At 39.8% G+C, this 23,102-nt stretch overlaps 1 protein-coding gene across 4 annotated transcripts in view; it reads left to right on the forward strand.

Moving 5' to 3' along the window:
* The window catches only part of snx10b (sorting nexin 10b), a 55,947-nt gene extending 35,217 nt beyond the window's left edge, over positions 1 to 20,730 (forward strand). Inside the window, exons 3-6 of one of the 4 annotated variants that reach the window (XM_055659719.1) lie at positions 701 to 787; positions 3,078 to 3,178; positions 3,841 to 3,939; positions 18,297 to 20,730. In XM_055659719.1, coding sequence (XP_055515694.1) covers positions 701 to 787; positions 3,078 to 3,178; positions 3,841 to 3,939; positions 18,297 to 18,471 — 462 coding nt within the window. In that variant the 3' untranslated portion in view covers positions 18,472 to 20,730. Of the gene's footprint in view, positions 1 to 597; positions 788 to 3,077; positions 3,179 to 3,840; positions 3,940 to 18,296 lie in introns of all 4 variants that reach the window. The other 3 variants (XM_055659721.1, XM_055659727.1, XM_055659736.1) reach the window with 3 other exon arrangements.
* Positions 20,731 to 23,102: the final 2,372 nt, after the last annotated feature.

Consider the following 23,102-nt stretch of genomic DNA (forward strand, 5'->3'; position numbering starts at 1 on the left):
CCCCCCCCCCATTGCAAATTCTGTTTGTTTGCAAGTTAGCAAATAAAAAACCCTCGCCTGTATCCACCTATCACTTGCCAGGCTTTGTCCTGCCCCTCCTCTCTTCCAGCTTTCCTCCATTTCTTATGCCCCCCCCCCCCCCCCCCGCCCTAATCAGTGCGAAGAATGATCCTTGCCTATTCATGTTCTCCAGAAATGCTGCCTGACCTGATGAGTTAGTCAAGCACTTTGTGTTTTTTTTGCTTTTTGTTTTGTTGGTAACATTGGCAAGGCAGTGGTTATAGTCTGATTCCTCATAATCCTGAAGGCCTTGAGTGAATCACAAAATGTGCAGAAGCGATGAGTCTCCCCATCTATGAATTACCATATTTATAGAATTTAGATTCGAATTGCAATGGGATCTGGAAACACATAGTCTGTTACAAGTGCAGCTTCATATCCATGGTGCCATGATGCCCTGCCCCGCGTATCACAGTGGACCATGTTTGTAATATCTGTATATTCTACTGTTGGCACTATTGTGTTTCTGGGTTTCATAAATCTGATCATGAGGGTGAAAGAAACTTGTGCTATGATTCAACACGTCTAACTTCCTAGAAATTGCGACATGTTCTGGATGCTTGTACAAAAGCAGTAACGTTTCTGTACATTTTGCTGTGAAGTGATAATTCCAGTGACGTTCTCTAATATGCCAAACCAGGAATTCATCACGGTGTGGGTACGAGACCCGCAAATTCAGAAGGAAGATTCCTGGCATCCGTTTGTAGATTATGAAATTTGTGTTCATGTAAGTACATTTGATCGTTCAGTAAGTCATTTCTGGAAATAAATCTTGGGTTATAAAAGAAACTACATTCAAAATAGTTATACTTGTGTAATCAGATTACCTCCATACTAAGTTGCTTCAGAGTTGCGTGTTTCAACATGTTATTGCTATTTTATTTACAATTCGCATTGATGTTGAGTACTTTCAGAATGATGGCATGACCACCAATGCAATGTAACATCAGCAGTATTTGGATGTTGCATTGGTGCACAGCCTTGGAGTTAAAAAAAAAATATTGGGTAATCCTCTTTTCTGTCTTGGAAATTCTCAACTTTGTTAAAAGTCCTGAGCCACACATTGCTTCTAATCATTCCCATGTACTATTTTACAATATAGCTCTGCAGTATGGATAATTAATTTTGCACATCCTCTTTGGTGTAGTGTAATGTTTTGGATGGCACGACTACCAGTTGTTCTATAACTGCTCGCATTCTGCTCCCTATTCCCATGGAGGCGATAAACATCTTTCCTTTGCATCTCCACAAAGTTATTGATTCTTAATTTTAAAACCAGCCCAAACTCACCGACTTTCGGAAAAAAAACCCCGAGTGACGTCACAATGCACTCACAAGGCACGAGGGTATACTCCGGCTCTTCACGGCGGGTGGAAGCCGCCATGCTGGAATGTTCTGGAAACCCCCTCCCTTTGCCTCGTCCAGTCGCAGTCCTCGGGTACTCGAGTCCACGCCCGCCCGGGTCCGCCCGCCCGCGGTCACGATCGTGTCTGGGCCTTGCCTGGAGCCGAACCTGGTGCTGGAGCTGGAGTGAGGGCTGAGCCCGGGGCTTGGCATGGAGTAGGGATCGGAGCCGAGAAAGAAGCCGTTGGTGGAACCAAGGACAAGCCAGGGTCAGGGAGGAGCTCGGAGATGTAGTTGGGGCCTGGACTGCAGCCCAAGCCACGGCCGAGCTGATGGCTGCAGTCTACAGCCAGGGCCGGGATGTAGACTGTATGAGAACCAGCCCGAGTTTCAGGCCCCGGTAGGTTCTGGGGCAAGGAATGGGAGTGAGGGGAGGAGGATGAGGGAAATGAAGAGGAGGGAGATGGGGTGGGGTCTCTACCCCCCTCCCTCTCTGCCCCTCTCCCTCTCTGCCCCACTTCCCCTCCCTCTACCCTCTCTTTACTCTCCTCCCATTCCCTCTCTACCCCCGCCCACTCCCTCTCTTCCACCTCCCCTTCCCTCTCTACCCCCCCCCCCTCTCACTCCCCTCTCTACCCCTCCCTCTCTACCCCTCCCTCTCTACCCCCTCCCTCTCTACCCCCTTCTCTAACCCCCTTCCTCTCTACCCCCCTCCCTCTCTGCTCTCCTCCCTCTCTTCCCCCTTCCTCTCTGCCACCTCCCTCTCTGCCCCCTCCCTCTCTTCCCCCTCCCTCTCTACCCCCTCCTCTCTACCCACTCTTTCTCTACCCCCTCCTTCTCTACCCCCTTCTCTAACCCCCTTCCTCTCTACCCCCCTCACTCTCTACCCCCCTCACTCTCTACCCCCCCCCCCCCCTCACTCTCTCTCCCCCCCCCCTCACTCTCTACCCCCCCTCACTCTCTACTCCCCCCCCTCCCTCTCTACCCCCCCCCCCCCCCTCTCTACCCCCCCCCCCCCATCTCTATGGGGTGGTGAGTATTGGGACATATGGGTGAGTGGTGGAATATTGCATTCGGGGCCCAGCCCTCCCCTGTGACACTGCACGTGTGTGTAGGGGAACGGGTTTGAACGGGTGCCACTTGGTCTAGTATGCTTATTAAAAAATGTTTTCAAGTACATTAAAAATGGCAGTTAGATTAAATCATGTGCTCTGTTTTTCATGAGGCCAGCACATGGTATTTATCAGGTATCTTTGCTTGATGTGATGTCTGCATGTGCACTATCCTTATCAGGTTTTGAAAATTTGAGATTTAATACTGGTCAGAAAGAAAAACATTCACTGCAGTATCTAGATTTTGCACAGTGTAGACTTCAAAGTATTTAACACAATTTCTCATCTATAGCTGGAGAGATTTTTCCCTTGCTCTGAGTTGCATAAATGTGTTCCAATACTCTGGTATTAATAGAGGTACCCACAGTTTAAAAAAATCTGTTCTTGGCCATGTGTTGTATCACTGACGTTTTAGAATTATTTAAGATGCTAATTTTATTGATAGTTTCCTACATTTCCTACCCCATCTCCCTCCTCTTCATTTCCCTCATGTTTGATGCATGGGCTAAACACTTTGTTTGCTTGTCCTAATTAAGTGCTTTTTAATTTTTTTGAATCTAGACTAATAGCATGTGTTTTACAAAGAAGACATCTTGTGTCAGAAGACGTTACAAGGAATTTGCTTGGCTAAGGCAACGGCTACAAGACAATGCTGTGCTGATGTACGTTTTTATTGTCTACTCTATAACAATCTATCTAGCTTAGCTTTGAATCTTGCACTAATATGAAGATGATTTGTCAATTTACCGGTGAAAATCTGATTTGGACCTCCCAATATGTAACACAAAAGCATCATCCTCCTTTTCCCAACTCTTGCAATGTCCCCTGTCCCAACTCTCTCAAACATGCCTGAGCCATCAGGGGCAATTTGTATGCTAACATTGGTTGGTATTGACCAGTTTTAGACTGCGTTCTTTCCACTGAGTCTTAGTCAGTGAATATCATTATCTCTACTTGGCATTTGGTCACAGACTGAACAGGAATAAAAAGTGCTCATTAGTGTTAAAATTGTTAAAACATGAGCGTTCACCACAGTTGCAATAGTTTTTATTGTCACTTGTAATCTAATTTAAGACTAAGCAATGCATATATTTTTAAATCTTCAGTTTTGTCTTGGTTGTGTAATGTATTGGTTGCATGCAACTGGGTATCACAAATATTTCCTGTTATTCGGCCTTTCACAATAAAGTTTGTTCTGTATTTTTGAGATTCTCGTAAAACCTCCCCCCTCCCCCCCTCCCCGATGATCAGATGTTGTGATGTTTTTGAATGTTAAAAGCCATTTGATCAGACCATGAAAACCCTACTATTCTTTTCTTTATAGAAGTTTACCAGAGATTCCTCCTAAAATAACCTTCCTCAGCACCAGTAACGCCAAGGTCTTAGAGCAGCGTCGTCAAGGACTTCAGGAATTCCTAGAAAAGTATGTAAACTTATTTTGCCATTGTGGCATTACTTGTGATGCTTGTGCGGCACAGCGCCAGAGTCCCAGGTTCGATCCTGACAACCATATAACCATATAACAATTACAACACGGAAACAGGCCATCTCGACCCTTCTAGTCCGTGCCGAACACGTATTCTCCCCTAGTCCCATACACCTGTGTTCAGACCATAACCCTCCATACCTTTCCCGTCCATATAACTATCCAATTTATTTTTAAATGATAAAAACGAACCTGCCTCTACCACCTTCACTGGAAGCTCATTCCACACAGCCACCACTCTCTGAGTAAAGAAGTTCCCCCTCATGTTACCCCTAAACTTCTGTCCCTTAATTCTCAAGTCATGTCCCCTTGTTTGAATCTTCCCTACTCTCAGTGGGAAAAGCTTATCCACGTCAACTCTGTCTATCCCTCTCATCATTTTAAAGACCTCTATCAAGTCCCCCCTTAACCTTCTGCGCTCCAAAGAATAAAGCCCTAACTTGTTCAACCTTTCTCTGTAACTTAGTTGCTGAAACCCAGGCAACATTCTAGTAAATCTCCTCTGTACTCTCTCTATTTTGCTGACATCCTTCCTATAATTAGGCAACCAAAATTGTACACCATACTCCAGAATTGGCCTCACCAATGCCTTGTACAATTTTAACATTACATCCCAACTTCTATACTCAATGCTCTGATTTATAAAGGCCAGCACACCAAAAGCTTTCTTTACCACCCTATCTACATGAGATTCTACTTTCAGGGAACTGTGCACAGTTATTCCCAGATCCCTCTGTTCACCTGCATTCTTCAATTCCCTACCATTTACCATGTACGTCCTATTTTGATTTGTCCTGCCAAGATGTAGCACCTCACACTTATCAGCATTAAACTCCATCTGCCATCTTTCAGCCCACTCTTCCAACTGGCATAAATCTCTCTGTACACTTTGAAAATCTACTTCATTATCCACAACCCCACCTATCTTAGTATCATCTGCATACTTACTAATCCAATTTACCACACCATCATCCAGATCATTGATGTACATGACAAACAACAGTGGACCCAACACAGATCCCTGTGGCACCCCACTAGTCACTGGCCTCCAACCTGACAAACAACCATCCACCTTTACTCTCTGGCATCTCCCATTCAGCCACTGTTGAATCCATTTTGCTACTCCTTCATTAATCCCCAACCATTGAACCTTCTTAACCAACCTTCCGTGAGGAACCTTGTCAAAGGCCTTACTGAAGTCCATGTATACAACATCCACTGCTTTACCCTCATCAATTTCCCGAGTAACCTCTTCAAAAGAAATCAAGAAGATTAGTCAAACATGACCTTCCAGGCACAAATCCATGTTGACTGTTCCTAATCCGACCCTGTTTATCCAGATGCTTATATATATTATCTCTAAGTATCCTTTCCATTAATTTGCCCACCACTGACGTCAAACTAACAGGTCTATAATTGCTAGGTTTACTCTTAGACCCCTTTTTAAACAATGGAACAACATGCGCAGTACGCCAATCCTCCGGCACTATTCCCGTTTCTAATGACATTTGAAATATTTCTGTCATAGCCCCTGCTATTTCTACACTAACTTCCCTCAATGTCCTAGGGAATATCCTGTCCGGACCTGGAGACTTATCCACTTTTATATTTCTCAAAAGTGTCAGTACTTCCTCTTCTTTGATCCTCATAGTTTCCATAGCTATTCTACTTGTTTCCCTTACCTCACATAATTCAATATCCTTCTCCTTGTTGAATACCGAAGAAAATAAAATAAATTGTTCAATAGGTGCTGTCTGTATGGGGTTTGTACGTTAACCCCATGACCTGCATGGGTTTTCATCCGAGATCTTCGGTTTCCTCCAACACTACAAAGACGTACAGGTTTGTAGGTTAATTGGCTTGATAAATGTAAAATAAATGTCACCAGTGGGTATAGGATAGTGTTAATGTGCGGGGATCGCTGGTCGGCGCTGACCCAGTGGCCGTAAGGGCTTGTTTCCGCGCTGTATCTCTAAACTAAACTAAACTAAGCAATACTTTGAAACTGTTGTGGAGGCCAGGTTTTATCTCGGTTAAGATAACTCTTTTGTGCCATCGTTACTTGGAAAGTAATAAAAATAAAAAATAAATAAAAAAAGTTGTTCCACACGGACTTGTAGGGCCGAGATGGCCTGTTTCCGTGCTGTAATTGTTATATGGTTAATAGTAATATATATTCTCAGGGTACCTGTTCAGTTCACTATTTTTCTTTTTCCCTCCAAGCACTGATCTTCCACTGCTCAGAATATTTATTGTTGTCTAGTTTATGTGCCGTGAGCTTTAATTTATCATTTTACATGTAATTTTGATCTGAAATAGCACAGTGCTAGAGATGGGATTGCTCCATTTAAGAACGAATGAAGCTACTCAGGCCTGTCTGGGGAAAGTCAGTCTCCTTTTGGCATTCAACCAAATGATGCAACTTAAAAAAAGCACACATGGTGGAAATCAAAATAATTACTGGAATGTTTGCAGATTTTTTTCTAGTACTTGGTTTGAATCTACCATTGAATGGAGGGTCTGCATTTTTAAAGAATATGTGCTCCTAGATTGTGGTTTATAATAGAAACATAGAAACATAGAAATTAGGTGCAGGAGTAAGCCATTCGGCCCTTCGAGCCTGCACCACCATTCAATATGATCATGGCTGATCATCCAACTCAGTATCCCGTACCTCCCTTCTCTCCATACCCTCTGATCCCCCTAGCCACAAGGGCCACATCTAACTCCCTCTTAAATATAGCCAATGAACTGGCCTCAACTACCCTCTGTGGCAGAGAGTTCCAGAGATTCACCACTCTCTGTGTGAAAAAAGTTCTTCTCATCTCGGTTTTAAAGGATTTCCCCCTTTTCCTTAAGCTGTGACCCCTTGTCCTGGACTTCCCCAACATCGGGAGCAATCTTCCTGCATCTAGGCTGTCCAACCCCTTAAGAATTTTGTAAGTTTCTATAAGATCCCCTCTCAATCTCCTAAATTCTAGAGAGTATAAACCAAGTCTATCCAGTCTTTCTTTATAAGACAGTCCTGACATCCCAGGAATCAGTCTGGTGAACCTTCTCTGCACTCCCTCTATGGCAATAATGTCCTTCCTCCGATTTGGAGACCAAAACTGTACGCAATACTCCAGGTGTGGTCTCACCAAGACCCTGTACAACTGCAGTAGAACCTCCCTGCTCCTATACTCAAATCCTTTTGCTATGGAAGCTAACATACCATTCGCTTTCTTCACTGCCTGCTGCACCTGCATGCCTACTTTCAATGACTGGTGTACCATGACACCCAGGTCTCGCTGCATCTTCCCTTTTCCTAGTCGGCCACCATTTAGATAATAGTCTGCTTTCCTGTTTTTGCCACCAAAATGGATAACCTCACATTTATCCACATAATACTGCATCTGCCAAACATTTGCCCACTCACCCAGCCTACCCAAGTCACCTTGCAGTCTCCTAGCATCCTCCTCACAGCTAATACTGCCCCCCAGCTTAGTGTCATCCGCAAACTTGGAGATATTGACTTCAATTCCCTCATCCAGATCATTAACATATATTGTAAATAGCTGGGGTCCCAGTACTGAGCCTTGGGGTACCCCACTAGTCACTGCCTGCCATTGTGAAAAGGACCCGTTTACTCCTACTCTTTGCGATAATTTGAGGTATTTTTTGCATTGGGCTTTCCATATGTACTTTTTTAGTTTAAAAATAATGCCTTTAGCCCTTGATCGCCAATAAATTATTGCTGGCTCAGCTTCGCTATATTCCTGTTGCTGGATGTCTTCATCTGTCTTTTATTGAATCTCCACTCCCATCATGTGGCTACAGGTTGGTACTGCAGTGAATGTGGTAATTGTTCTGGCCCATTAAAGTGATTCCTGCAATTAAGATGGGCTTTTCCTTGTATATTCACCCAGTTTCATAATATTAATTCCTAAGGCAGATTCAGCAACAGCAGTAAACTGCTCAAAAATGCAATGTAAGCAAGCAGTTACATCTGTGTACAGTTATTGTTCTGTTTAAGAAAGAACTGCAGATGCTGAAAAAAATCAAGACCCAAAACGTCACCTATTCCTTTGCTCCGTAGATGCTGCCTCACCCGCTGATTTTCTCCAGCATTTTTGTACGTACATTTATTGGCCTTACTTCATAGAAAGATGCATTTGTGTACAGGTCTTTAACATTCACAAATTTTAGACTTCAGACTAGAGATACAGCGTGGAAATGGGCCCTTTGGCTTGTGTGTCCATGCCGACCACAATCGCTACCATGACCACAAGGTATACTAGCACTGTTGTAAACACTAGAGACAATTTACATTTTACAGAGGCCAATTAACCCACAAACGTGTACGTCTTTGGCGTACCAGAACACCTGGAGAAAATCCACGGTGACAGGGAGAACGTACAAACTCGGTACAGACAGCACCTGTAGTCAGGATCTAACCCAGGTCTCTGCGGTGTAAGGCAGCAACTCTACCACTGCACCACTGTGTTGCCCTTATTGCCAGATCCAAATAGGTGGGGTGTGCTGATGAAATCTGTTTTATTTTCTGGTGCTTTGGATCGAATGAAGCATGGAAATTGTTCACTGCTGCTCCTCATCATCAAGAGTTTTACCTTCAACTTGTCACCATAGAAACCAATTGTTTCTGGTGCATTGTTGTAATACCTCTGAAGTATCTCTGAGGCCTCAAAATCCCTGCAAATATGCATGGAGTCATGCACAATTGATGCTCAACATTTAATATGTTCAGTTGCTCTGTAATTCCCTTTGTTATTTTAATAAAGGCACTTTATTCAAATCAGTTAATACCTAGAGCCAAATTATGGATTTATTTTAAAGTACGGACAGAGTTATTTGTAGAATTATTTAATTGCACAGCATCTAACTCAAATGCTGAAGTTATTATTGGTTTACAGATGAGTTTTAACAGCTATTGGATTTGGGTGGTATTTATTCTTCAAAGGCACATCACTCAGATTGACCCTACAAGAGCACTGGTTTGTCATTGCACTCTTTGTCCTGAAGTGTGAATGCTCACACCTGTGCACTGCCCCATTGCCACTTCCATAAGATGGTCGTCCACTCAGGCTGTGCAACACTGTGCTGAGGACCTGGTATGAGCCCTTATAGCAATGAAATGGGAATCTTGGTGCTGCTTGCTCAGTATGGATTGAACAGCAGAGGCAATGTGCAGAGGCTGAATGGCAGGACTGGTGTTGGATGGGCTGGGATGAACAGTTCAACTGATCAGCACTGTGATGCAGAGACTAAGAGCCACATTAGCTGGCACAGTGAGTGCCGGGATTAATGAGGACTTGGCTGCTTAAATGTGTTGACAGACTGTGCAGACCCCATGGCTCTCTCAGAGCTTCCTGTGGAATGCGATAGAAGCTGTGTGGCCTCCTCCTCTCTTTGTTGACTGCATGGCTGTTGCCAGCCTGGAGTCTTCTCTGAGGTAACCTTAAAGGTGGTCACTGGCCTTATACGGTGCACTCCATAATGTTTGGGCAAAGACCCATCATTTATTTATTTGCCTCGGTACTCCACAATTTGAGATTTGTAATAGAAACAATCACATGTGGTTAAAGTGCACAATGTTAGATTTTATTAAAGGCCATTTTTATACATTTTGTTTCACCATGTAGAAATTACAGCAGTGTTTATATATAGTCCTCCCATTTCAGGGCACCATAATGTTTAGGACACATGACTTCACAGGTGTTTATAATTGCTCAGGTGTGTTTAAATGCCTCCTTAATGCAGGTATCAGAGCTCTCAGCACCCAGTCTTTCCTCCAGTCTTTCCATCACCTTTGGTAACTTTTATTGCTGTTTATCAACACGATGACCAACGTTGTGCCAATGAAAGTCAAAGAAGCCATTATTGAGAACTTGGCTTACCAAAACCAAGTTTGGAACATCATTAAGAAGAACAAGAGCACTGGTGAGCTTACTAATCGCAAAGGAAGACCAAGGAAGACCTCCACAGCTGATGACAGAAGAAATCTCTCTGTAATAAAGAAAAATCCCCAAACACCTGTCCGACAGATCAGAAACAGTCTTCAGGAGTCAGGTGAGGATTTGTCCATGACCACTGTCCGCAGAAGACATCATGAACAGAAATACAGAGACTACACTGCAAGATGGAAACCACTGATTAGCCGCAAAACTAGGATGTCCAGGTTACAGTTTGCCAAGAAGTACTTAATAGAGCAACCACAGTTCTGGAAAAAGGTCTTGTGGACAGATGAGACGAAGATTAACTTATATCAGAGTGATGGCAAGAGCTAAGTATGAAGGAACTGTCCAAGATCCAAAGCATATCACCTCATCTGTGAAACACGGTGGTGGGAGTGTTATGGCCTGGGCATGTATGGCTGCTGAAGGTACTGGCTCACTTATCTTCATTGATGATACAACTGCTGATGGTAGTAGCATAATGAATTCTGAAGTGTATAGACACATCCTATCTGCTCAAGTTCAAGCAAATGCCTCAAAACACATTGGCCGGCTGTTCATTCTACAGCAAGACAATGATCCCAAACATAGTGCTATAGCAAAAAAGGAGTTTTTCAATGCTAAAAAATGGCCAAGTCAATCACCCGATCTGAACCCAATTGAGCATGCCTTTTATATGCTGAAGAGAAAACTGAAGGGGACTAGCCCCCAAAACAAGCATAACAAAAAATTGCTGCAATATTGGCCTGGCAGAGCAGGGAAGACACCCAGCAACTGGTGATGTCCATGAATCACAGACTTCAAGCAGTCATTGCATGCAAAGGATATGCAACAAAATACTAAACATGACTACTTTCATTTACATGACATGGCTGTGTCCCAAACATTATGGTGCCCTGAAATGGGGGGACTATGTATAAACACAGCTGTAATTTCAACATGGTGAAACCAAAATGTATAAAAATGGCCTTTATTAAAATCTGACAATGTGCACTTTAACCACGTGCTTTTTTTCCTATTACAAATCTCAAATTCTGGAGTATAGAAGCAAATAAATAAATTAAGGGTCTTTATCCCCAACATTATGGAAGGCACTGTAGTTTGTTTCAATTGAGAAAATTTAATAGTCTAGCCAAATGAGGCTGTTCAAAATTGTCTACAAAATTGTAACAATAGACAATAGGTGCAGGAGTAGGCCATTCGGCCCTTTGAGCCATTCAATGTGATCATGGCTGATCATCCACAATCAGTACCCCGTTCCTGCCTTGTCCCCATGTCCCTTGACTCTGCTATCTTTAAGAGCTTTATCTAACTCTCTTGAAAGCATCCAGAGAATTGGCCTCCATTGCCGAGGCAGAGAATACCACAGACTCACAACTCTCTGGGTGAAAAAGTTTTTCCTCATCTCCATTCTAAATGGCGTACCTCTTATTCCTAAGCTTGTACGCAGCTTGTGGCAGATTTGACAATGACATTCGAATCTGATTTGTGCACTAGACAATATGGAGGTTGTATGGTTTATATAATCAAGGCTTTAATAGCCCAATTGTTTTGTACTCGGAGAACAGTCAAGAGAACACATCACTGAAACATAAACTTGCTTTTTCCTTAGCTTCTCTGCATCAGGGTGCACACCATCTTGCTGCTGACAGGCAATGCCCTATGCAGCTTGGGGCCTATCTGATCCAAGTTGACAAGCCATGTTCTCCACAAAACATTTTGTGCTCTCAGTCTTTCCCGCTGCCAAGCTGATTTGATATCTCTGACATTCACCAATGTTGAAAACTGAAAATACTGCAATGGAGTTTAATGTTTAAAAATCTCATTAAAACACTTCAGCCATTTGGAATGATTTAAATAACTTGACCTAAAGAAAGGGAACTATATTGTCCCTCTCCCCATCCCAGCTCAGCAGTCATTTACAATGAATGCATTGGCATAGGTTCAGCAGATCTCCCCATCTAGGGGAGTCCATCAGTGGGGAGCAGTCCCCAGATCAGAGCTCAGCTGGGAGCATGTTCAGGATTTCTGTCATTTCTCTAGATAAGAAGCCTGAACTTTTTCCCAAATACTCGGGTACAAGCCAACTATTCCAAAGAACTTCCAGCTTTAAATCACTGGATCAGGGCAATGATTGTGGGAAAATTAACCACATCTCTTTGAACATCCTTATTTCTTGCAGAATTTTTTGGTTTAAAATAAGAAATAACTGTGCCTTCTGTGCATTGCTTTTGCTGGTGTTACGTTTGTCAAGTAGTGCAAGCGTTCCGGACCTCAAGCTCTGACTTAACTGGAGCATGGCATCCTGTAGCACCAGCAAGGTGAAACTCTCCATCTCTGAATGGTCTGAGCTGGAAACTCTGCTGATCAATATTTCAAATGGATCTTAAACTTTTGGTTTGAAAATGTCTGCTTTAGAGCTTGCCCCCAAGGGTTGCAATGGTAATTTATTGAATGATTTACAATTGGTCTCAGGCCTGTGACTCATCCAGTAATTATTTTGGGGGAGGGGTCTTGTGTATTTATTTTGGCTGAATATTTATTGTTGTAAATTTATGAAGGCAAGTAGATCAGGAAAAGGATGGGCTGTAATCTGAATTAAAATGTGTGATTCTGTACGACCACTCGGTTGTGGAATAAGTGGTGATCACTTCTCATGCAATCAGTGGAGTGTTCTGGAGCACCTTCCTTTCAATAATTTCAGTGATTTTACAAGACCTATTGAGACCTGCCATGCCAGTTTCCAAAATGCATTTGGGGGAGAGGAAGGGGGTGGAAATAGTCTTTATTGTTTATGGCCTCCCAAATATTCTACCCTGCTCGGAACAGCTCCAAGTCAATGTATTGGTGCTAATGCAGTGGATATATGCACCCTGAAGACATAGCATACAGATTTTATGAAATGATAGTTTAAACATGTGATATTACGAAAACTTAAAACAACTGTTCCTTATAATACAGATTGCTTCCGATAATCAACTTGAAATGCCTCAGAAAAGAAGCATTCCATAGTTGCCCAGTTAGCTGCTTGTTTACACAAAAAACACAAAATGTTGGATTAACTCAGCGGGCCAAGCAACATCTCTGGGGAACATGGGTGGATGACATTTTGGGTTGGAACCCTCTATTTGTTTGCTCATCATAGTCCCCAGTATCAGACTTATATACCCCAATGTCGCATCGGGTGAACGTGTCACATTCTTGACACTATGCTTCACTAAATTCCTGGTAACAGGCTTTTATATTTGTGTTACGAATATTTATTTTCATCCTTCCAAAAAAAGGAGTATCAAGATGTAACTTAGACTGAGTAGAATTAATGCCAGTGGTTGAGGTATGAACATTGCGTTGTGTAAATTGATTCATAATCTGCACGGTAAACATCTGATAATTTACAGATTGCAGCAACTTGCTCATTCTTTCAAACATGTATTTACTTCTATAGTTTTACTGAATATTTGGAATGCACTTTCTTGCAAATTGTACGGCTGAGTTTGTTTTTATTTATTTAAAACTATGTCTCTTCCATATAGCACAAAAACAGGCCATTCAGCCCACCATGTTCATGCCAACCACCAATTGTCCATCTATACTAATCCCATTTGCTAGTACTTGGTCTGTAGTCTTCTGAGCCTCAGCAATTCAAGTGCAACCATCCTCGGGGTGAAAAAAAATGTTCTCAACTTCGCCATAAACCTCCTCCTCCATGGTCTAAATGTATATTTTCTCGTGGTAGGTCTGCCTGCTGTGGGGAAAGGTTTCCTACTGTTTACCCTATCTATGCCCTCATAATGTTGTATACCTCTGTCAGGTCTCCCTTCAGCCACCAGAGCTCAAAGAAGATAAACCAGCCTATTCATGCTCCCCTCATAACTGAAACATTCCATCCCAGGTTAGATACAGATAGCTCTTAAAGACAGCGGAGTCGGGGGATATGGTAAGAAGGCAGGAACGGAGTACTGAATGTGGATGATCAGCCATGATCACAGTGAATAGCGTTGCTGGCTCGAAGGGCCGAATAACCTACTCCTGCACCTACTGTCTATCCTAGTGAATCTGCTCTGCACCACTTCAGCACTATTACGTCCTCCTTACAGTATGGTGGTTAGAACCACATATAACACTTCAGCTGTGGTCTACCAATGTTTTAATTGATTTGTATCAAGACTTTTCTGGTCTTATTCAAAGCCCTAGCTAATGAAGGGCAGCATACCACATACCTGCTTCGCCACTTTAACTCTGCTTTGTGGATTGTTCAGCACGATTCTCTTCTCCACAATACACTCTTGGACTTTAGCAATCACTGTTAATGTCTTATCTTTATTAAATCATTGCCTTGCATTTTCCAAGATTAAATTCAAATTTCCATGGTTCTATCCAACTTTTCTGCCTTTTCACAATCCTCTGCAGCTGAAAAGGTATTCAATCAATTGATCATTTGATGCTGCATCTAAAACTATATATATATGTGTGTGTGTGTGTGTGTATGCATACACACACAAAGGGAACTGGAGAAAACTCAAGAATGTCATACTTTAAGGAAAATATATGTATATATCAGCTAAATGAACAGATTTTCTAAAGAATTCTATAAATATTCACTGGTAGGTTTAGAGAACATATAGAGTATTCCATTTAAAGCTGCATAGTTCAAATTTTAAACCATTTTTAAGCTTTTCTGATATGTATAAACATTTAAAATTCATGTGCAAACTTTTAAATTCCTGTTTCACTGTCAACATTAACATTCTACTTTGTCATTAAGCTTTTTGAGGAAAGACCATATGAGTTCCACCATTTTTATACTCTGGACACCAAGGAACATCATTGTGACGCCATATCCACCTTGTTGACTGATTTTGTTTGGCCTCTAAGTGGTGCCATCTTACAGCTGAGTAATTCTCTTGCACATTCCTCTTAATACCACTGTCCTTCGCTACCATCAAGATATTAGTGTTTTAAGCATTAGATTATGAAATATTAAATAAACAGATCTTGTGTCATCTGGGATATAGATAGTCAAGGATGATTGCCACTTTTGTGGCAAAAACAAGGGGGCAGATTATTATCTCAATGGGGTTAGGTCAGGTAAGGGGGAGGTACAGCGAGACCCGGGTGTCCTTGTACACCGGTCACTGAAAGTTGGCGTGCAGGTACAGCAGGCAGTGAAGAAAGCTAGTGGAATGTTGGCCTTCATAACAAGAGGATTTCAGTATAGGAGTAGAGAGGTTCTTCTGCAGTTGTATAGGGCTCTGGTAAGATCACATCTGGAGTATTGCGTACAGTTTTGGTCTCCTAATTTGAGGAAGGACATCCTTGTGATTGAGGCAGTGCAGCGTAGGTTCACGAGATTGATCCCTGGGATGGCGGGACTGTCATATGAGGAAAGATTGAAAAGACTAGGCTTGTATTCACTGGAGTTTGGAAGGATGAGGGGAGAATCTTATAGAAATATATAAAATTATAAAAGGACTGGACAAGCTAGATGCAGGAAAAATGTTCCTAATGTTGGGCGAGTCCAGAACCAGGGGCCACAGTCTTAGAATAAAGGGGAGGCTATTTAAGACTGAGGTGAGAAAAAACTTTTTCACCCAGAGAGTTGTGAATTTGTGGAATTCCCTGCCACACAGGGCAGTGGAGGTCAAATCACTGGATGGATTTTAGAGAGAGTTAGATAGAGCTCTAGGGGCTAGTGGAATCAAGGGATATGGGGAGAAGGCAGGCACAGGTTATTGATTTGGGATGATCAGCCATGATCGCAATGAATGGCGGTGCTGGCTCGAAGGGCCGAATGGCCTCCTCCTGCACCTAGTTTCTATGTTTCTATTTAAGGATCATTCTTGACTATCTATATCCCAGATAACACAAGATCTGTTTATTTAATATTTCATAATTTAATGCTTAAAACACTAATATCTGGATAGTGTACTCCTTCCTGGACAAAAACAATACCCAAAATGTTACACAGTGGTCCAGGTGTGGTTTAACATGTGCTTGAAAAGGACTCTCAAAACAGTTTCTTTTTATACTCCATTCAATAAATGTAAAGGCTAATGTTCTTTTTTTAAATAATGGAGCTACATATCTGCAAATACTTGGACTTCAGGACCAAGAGACTAAATACATTGTATGTATGATTTTAACCTAAAGGACTACTTGACGAGGTTTTTATGATGGCTATTTTGTTATATACCCATCAGAAATTTCAAATGGCAGCAGCGAAATCCATAAGGCTTATTGAAAGTAAAATATGTATTTGAGTATTTTAGTGTTGCAGGGATACTTGACAAAAGCTGAATGTAGGGACAAAGAAGATGCACGTTAGAAGACATTATGCATCTTAATTCTAAGTCCAGAGCTGACACGAGGTATTATATAGTTCATATGACATTGTATTTCTTTCTATCAGCCATACAATCGTGATCAGAAGATTGTAAAGATTGAAAAATGAAACATTGATTATAGGGTAGATAGTCAGTCTTCTTTCCAGGATAGAGATGTAAAATACCAAAGAAATAGTTTTAAGATGCAAGGTGAAAAGTTTAAAAGAGAATTGCGAGGCATGTTTTTGTTATACAGAGAGTGGTCGGTGTCGTGGGACGCGATAGAATGGCAGGGTTTGAGGCATTTACACAGACTAATGAACAGACAGGGAATAGAGGATATGGACCATTTATAGGCATTCATTTAGATTGGCTTTGTTGTCAGTGCAAACCCAATGGCCCTGTGCTGTTTCTGGCTAAATTTTTCTATGTTCATTGACTATTGATCATAAACTACATATACTGTAGAAATATTTAAGGAATATATAATTTTGTTTGTTTTGAATCTATCTTCAAAGCATTGAAATGGTTGTTGTATGTAAGTTGGAGGGGAATTGCTCTTATGAAATTTACACTAGCGAGCACCATCTTGCATGCAAACTGCTAAAATCCCATTGTACTCACCTGTGCCATAATTGTAGTTTTAAAAATTATTATTGGTTTCAACAATTGCATACAAAGCACATACAAGTCTAAAGGCTGGCTATATCTTCCAAATTTGGCTTTCGGGCTAATTCTAGATAATTACGAATTGTCCAAAATAAATCAGTTTATATTTAATTTCACAAATAAATTGGAAAATATTATTTTCTCCCCAAAAGGCTTTCATTGCAGAGCTGATTCTTGGCAAAACTATACAAATCAAAACATCCATCTAAATGGTAGTTCCTTACCATATATTGGTCAATAGGCACCTATAACTGAGGTACTTCACTCTATAACTAAGCTTTTTTAAATGATTTGTAATGAAAAATGTTGCTATATTATTACAGCAAATCATGGTTTTGACAAACTACCATTTCAGACTATCAAATTCAACTATTAAGCTAAAATCAATGATTCATTCAATTTATTAACTGTGGTTGAAACTGAACATATGAAATGTTGTGCAAGTATGAAAGTTAGCAAGTTTTGTTATGATGTTTCTGTAGTTTGGGCTGAATGCTCATTAGATCCTAGGATTTGTATTGTATTGCATTTGAAAGTGCCGACCAATCTTGAAGAGGATAGAGTGGGCTAGTATAGGAGAGTTTTGATGTGGGAGAAAGAACGGAATAGAGGAATGATTGCTGTTACATGTGTTTGTTTGCATTTGATATGATTGCATTAGCTTTTATTTTAACCAGAACTGTTATTCCTCTAATACTTATGTTAATAAAACAATCAATGTAGGCTCCTTAATGAAAAGACATAATGATTTATATTTAAGGTAATATAAATTTGTGAAGATATTTGGGAAATTGCAATATGCTTAAATAGGTAAATAATCTGTGCACTTTTCTTTTTTGAAAAGTAATTCTCCGTAGTGGTGCATAATTGCTGACTAAGAGTGGCCAACATTTCCTTAAGTCCTTGCGGTTCTATATTTGTTTTGAAATCTTGGTGAACCACAGTTGCCCCATCTCCTAGACCATCTGCATCCAGAGTTTAGTCAAACACACAACTGTAACGTTTTATGTAAACCAATGAATGTGAAGTTGATTGGTTTTGACCTTCCTGTGGTGTTGTCTCAATTAGTCATTTCTCAATTGCAAGACTCCCTGGTGAAGGACCTCTCTCTCTCTCCCTGTCAGCAACTTACTGCTTTAACTGAGCTGTGAGAAAACACTATTTTTTGACTGTACAGCTTCTTTTTTTAATAAACAAAGAACATGCAGGAGTTCACTGAAATATATCAGCTGCTCTTGCTTTATTCTTCTCCCATCATATTCCGTATTTAATCACATAATAGCCTATTCATTGTCCAATGTATACATTTTTAAAGAAAGTGCTTGACATGATCCTTTTTGTTTTGCAGAGTATTGCAGAGCAACATCCTCCTTTCCGACAGTAGATTGCACCTCTTCTTGCAGACACAACTATGCACCACAGAGATTGAGGCCTGCGTCTCTGGTCTGACCGACTATACAGTTTCTGATGCTGTTCATAGGCACGCAACGTCCAGCCAAAGGTTCCCTGTCGAGGAAGTGTAAAAAGCAAAGATCTGTTTAAATTCGAAATGCAAGGATTTTAATCCCACTATATATTTTTTAAAACCATTGTTAATCCATCTCATTGTTATAGAGCTGTGACAGCTCATCATAGAAAGCTGCTCGCACCTCCACACTGACTTAATGAATGCAGTGAAAATTCAATTATCTGTATTCTGATTATCTGAATTTCATTTTGTTAGACTTGGGTTATTTCCTTTTAAATTATCTAGCAAAAAATATCAGACTCTACTGCAAACACCTAATTAAAAGACCAAATTTCCTGTCTCTCTAAGACTGGAGATAATTAAGGTTCTCCTCTGTTACTCAGGCTTTAACTGTGTTGTAGAAACCAATTTCCTCTTTATTATTTTATTTTCATCAGCACTTCATCCTCAGGGCTTGGAAATAGCAGCAGTGACAACAATGTGAAGTCGTAAAAGATGAAAATTGCAAGGATCTGTTTTGTGGCTCATTTTCTGTTTTGGGCATGTGTTCCAAATCTGCAGTCTAGACTGTTCTCCAAACCTAAATCATCCATATAGACCTCATTTGCAAAAGAAATTCATGGAAGCTCGGAGCTTGATGCAGTGTTTTTCTTTTTGTAGATGGGAATGTCTGACTCTGAGCCGTTTTATTTTTAATTGCAACTTCTGGAATGAAAAGAGAGAAAAAGCCTGAAGAAATTTAGGCCTTTTTTTGTAAGACGTTCATTTGTAGAAAGCACCAAAATAAACGACTGCAATTAATTGAAAGAAATTTAAACGTAACTGAAAATGTAAAATGCATTTGATGAATCCTTTTTTATGAACTGAACACAACATTTAATTGCACCTAAATGTTGGTTGTGAGTTTGCATTATGTGTGCTACAAATGGCAATCCCAAAGTTATCATGGTTTGTTTTTAATACAAGAGCTGTTGGTAGAAAATATTATTCTTGCACATTGAAAATGTAAATCAGCCATTCATAAATTGCTTCTGTATTAATTTATGGAAATTTATCATCCATTGCCTTGATTTAATAACTTATTTGCTAAGCAAGCGTTTTCTTTAAGTCTATGAATTTAGCTACATTTGATTGAGACAGCAAAATTCACTGAGGTAAAATAAACGGGTAACTGTTTGCCTTAACTTATCCATTCCATTTAAATCATTCAGTGATTCTGCATTAATTATGGCAGGATTGGTTTACAGAACTTTCTGTTGAGTTTTATCCTGTAGATTCAGTTGGAATTGTACTTGACGATGTGTAAAATTTAACATTTGATTTACTTATCAGAGCAGTGTTATTTTATATGTGAGGAGGAATTTAGTTTGGAATTACCCAATTTGGTAATTGGGTATTTTTTTCAGAATGTTCCTTGTAAAATGTGTTATTAGTCTTCGAATTGTTAAATACAATTAGCAATTCCATTACTTTCCTGAATAGTAAGATGCTTCTCTGGGCAAAGGAATATTGGCCTAATTGCTTGCTAGCATTCCTTGCTTGAAGTGTAGGTGTTGGCATTGTTCTGATACACTTCTAGACAAAAGGCAGCTAAAGAAAAACTGGTTCCATGCGTTACATGAAAATGGCCACTTGGTTGAGATAACAAATGAGCACTACTTACGAAACCTTGACACAGCAGGGAGTTATCTTTATTGGAGGGAGAAAGTTCATTGAATGTTTATTGCAAATGAGCTTTTTAAAAGAAAATAAACGGTAATTTCCTCTTTTAAGGATAGATTTTGATTGTAATTTCAGTGTTCTGCCCAAAGCTATTTGTTCTGATATATTTCACTTTTTTTTCCATCTTTGGATTTCAGATTTTAAAGTTACTTAGGAATTTATGAAGCAATATAACTATTGGCCCTCCGCAGACGTATCCTAACTTTCTAAGTACTGCATCTTCTATTTTTACCTTTAATAAATAAAAATGGGACGTCCTCATGTTACTAAAGAGAACAGTTTATTAAACTGTGATCATTATTTGTCTCCTGATATTGGAAATCTGCATCTGTCTGAGTTTTTTTGAATATGGAGTTGTGAATTATTATTTAGCCTGCTGGTCACGGTGGTCACCTGGTGTTGTCACTGTGAATGTGAAAATAAACTCTGCAGTCAAGGATAGTTTTGCAGAAAATGGAAGAATGAAAGACACAGGAACTTTACGAGATGTCTGATGGGATGCTACACGTCATTTATATAAATGTTTTATATTTTATATTTCAATGTTCATGGAATTGTGCAATTACCTTATAATAAATTAATCAAATGTGAACTATTGGTGTACTATGATTTACAAATATAACGACGTATTGTAATGATAATTTGAGATGGTGTGTGTGCAAAGTGAACCTTTGTTCTGATAAACAGCAGGAATTCTTTCATATCTTGAGGTTAAAATGTAGGAATGCCATGCAAAGTTTTAGATTGTTCACGAATGTACATGTTTAATACCAGGAAAAAACAAATCTACAGCTTCTTGTGAGTTATGTACACTGATCCTCTCTTACTCTATAAGCACTGCAGTAGACCATTAGCACTCAGTTTGTCAACAGAAGCCTGTTCTTCTTGACCATATGGTATTAGGTGGTTTTGAAAGACTTACTTGATTGTCTAGACCAATTAAAGGACTCTGGCATAGTTTGACAGCTTAGTGGGCTTTAGAATGAAATCTAAATGTCCTTGTGCAGTTTGTCAACTTGACCATAAGTCATTACATGTTTTTGTTTGCAGGAGCGATCTTCCTTTTGAACTGGAAGCAGAATTCATATTTTCCCCTCTTGGTTAATGTAAGATCATTTGGAATTGGTAGTATTTTTTTTTATGTTGTTATATGCAAATAAAAATTAAAGTGAACAAAATATGTAATTTCATTGATTTGTTTTTGATTGCAGTCATGGTTGAAACTGAAATGTTATTTTTGAGATTTGGGATGTATTTAGTTTTATTGTTCTTTATTATAGATACCTGGATGGAGAGATTGTCTCTGTACTGTACACTGACAATGACAATTAAAATTGAATCTGAATCTGAGATTTGCTATTTTATGAAATGCAGGCTTAGAAATGGACAATGATCCTTCAGAGCTCATCACATTAAGATTATTTTTCTTTCAGGCCGTATATGCATTTTCAATATGCAGACATGAGAACAATGTGAAGTCGTAAAAGATTGCTCACTCTTTTGTATGTATCTATGTGAAACGTCGACCATCCTTCTGCCTTCACATATGCCACCTGATCTGCTGAGTTCCTCCAGCAATTTGTATTTTTGCTCCATTTATATACCATCTTTGAAAATGTCTCAAGGGGTCTCACAGAAATGATCAAACACAGTTCAAAAGCTTCGCTAATATTTTTGTATTTGCAAAACAATGTAGCAGATGCCTTGAAATAGACAACCAGAACAATTTTAGTTTGGTTTACTGATTTTGCAAAACCTACAAACAATCTCTTCCCTAATATTTTGGCTTGATCGCTTTCCATTTATAATCAGTCTATGATCTTTCCTATTGCAACCTCTCCTATTGTTTTAAATGGAACAATTTTAAATAAGAAACAGAAGCACTGTTTCAAACACTTTTTTACCTTCTATAGGCCTAGCATAATTTGTAAGCCTGTGTTCTGATTGATTCAGTACTTTGATTCACTAATAGTTATCCATTGCTAATAGATTACTTTACCTACCTGTAGCAATTATTTATTTACACATTTTTACTTTTGTCCTTTATTATTAAACGTTCAAAGCCTTTTGGGTACCCACTACCAATGCAAATACATCTGAGAATGTTTTTGCTTTTTCCTAAATCTTGTTTTTGGTCTCATTCTTGTCACTGGTCATTTATTAGCTGCTTTCCAAATAAGCTACTTGGCATTTGGTGAAACAACATCTGGATTGCTGCATGCATGTTGGGTTTCCTTATCCAGGGATGCATATGGAGTCAGTGCTGTGAGTTTTCACCAGATGGATTCTTAGGATAAGTGCGTTGACCTTTGAGTAAGATATATCTATGCTCTCTGGAGTTGAGACAATGAACGATGTTATGATTGAAACTAAAAGCCTGATTTTAGTCTGACTGGTAAATATAAACTCTGCATTAAAAATCAACAAGTATTTTAAATTGGATTACAACCAGGTAAGAAGTCAATTATTTGGCTCTAAGTGGGGAGAAACGATTTTTACATACTAGGTTGTGAATCTTGGAAATCTTCCGTCCCGAAGGGTAGTTGATCCTAAAGAATTGAATGTGTTCATAGTCGACTTCTATTGGGATCAAAGGAAGTTTTGTTAGGATCATGGGCAAAATGGATAAGCTATGATCTCACTGAATAATGGCATGTCTTTCCATCTACTCAATTTTATATCTTTGTTGGTGAAAACCTGCAGTAAATATATAAGATATATAAATACATAGAGTGGTACCTGCAACATGATCTCCAAATTACCTAGTTTCATTTGAACTCAACAATGAAAAATGTTTGTCACTCAATTATGTAAAATAATTAGGAATCTAGATCTTATCTATTCATAATGTTTTATTATCCTAAATCAACAAGAGAAGGCAAGGTGTGTTGAAAATGGTAAGTTAGGATTCATAGTGATCATAATATTTTACTTTCACCAAGAACATTAACACGGTATTAGGTT

Source organism: Leucoraja erinacea, chromosome 2 (assembly GCF_028641065.1).
Source record: "Leucoraja erinacea ecotype New England chromosome 2, Leri_hhj_1, whole genome shotgun sequence".
Classification (NCBI taxonomy): domain Eukaryota; kingdom Metazoa; phylum Chordata; class Chondrichthyes; order Rajiformes; family Rajidae; genus Leucoraja; species Leucoraja erinaceus.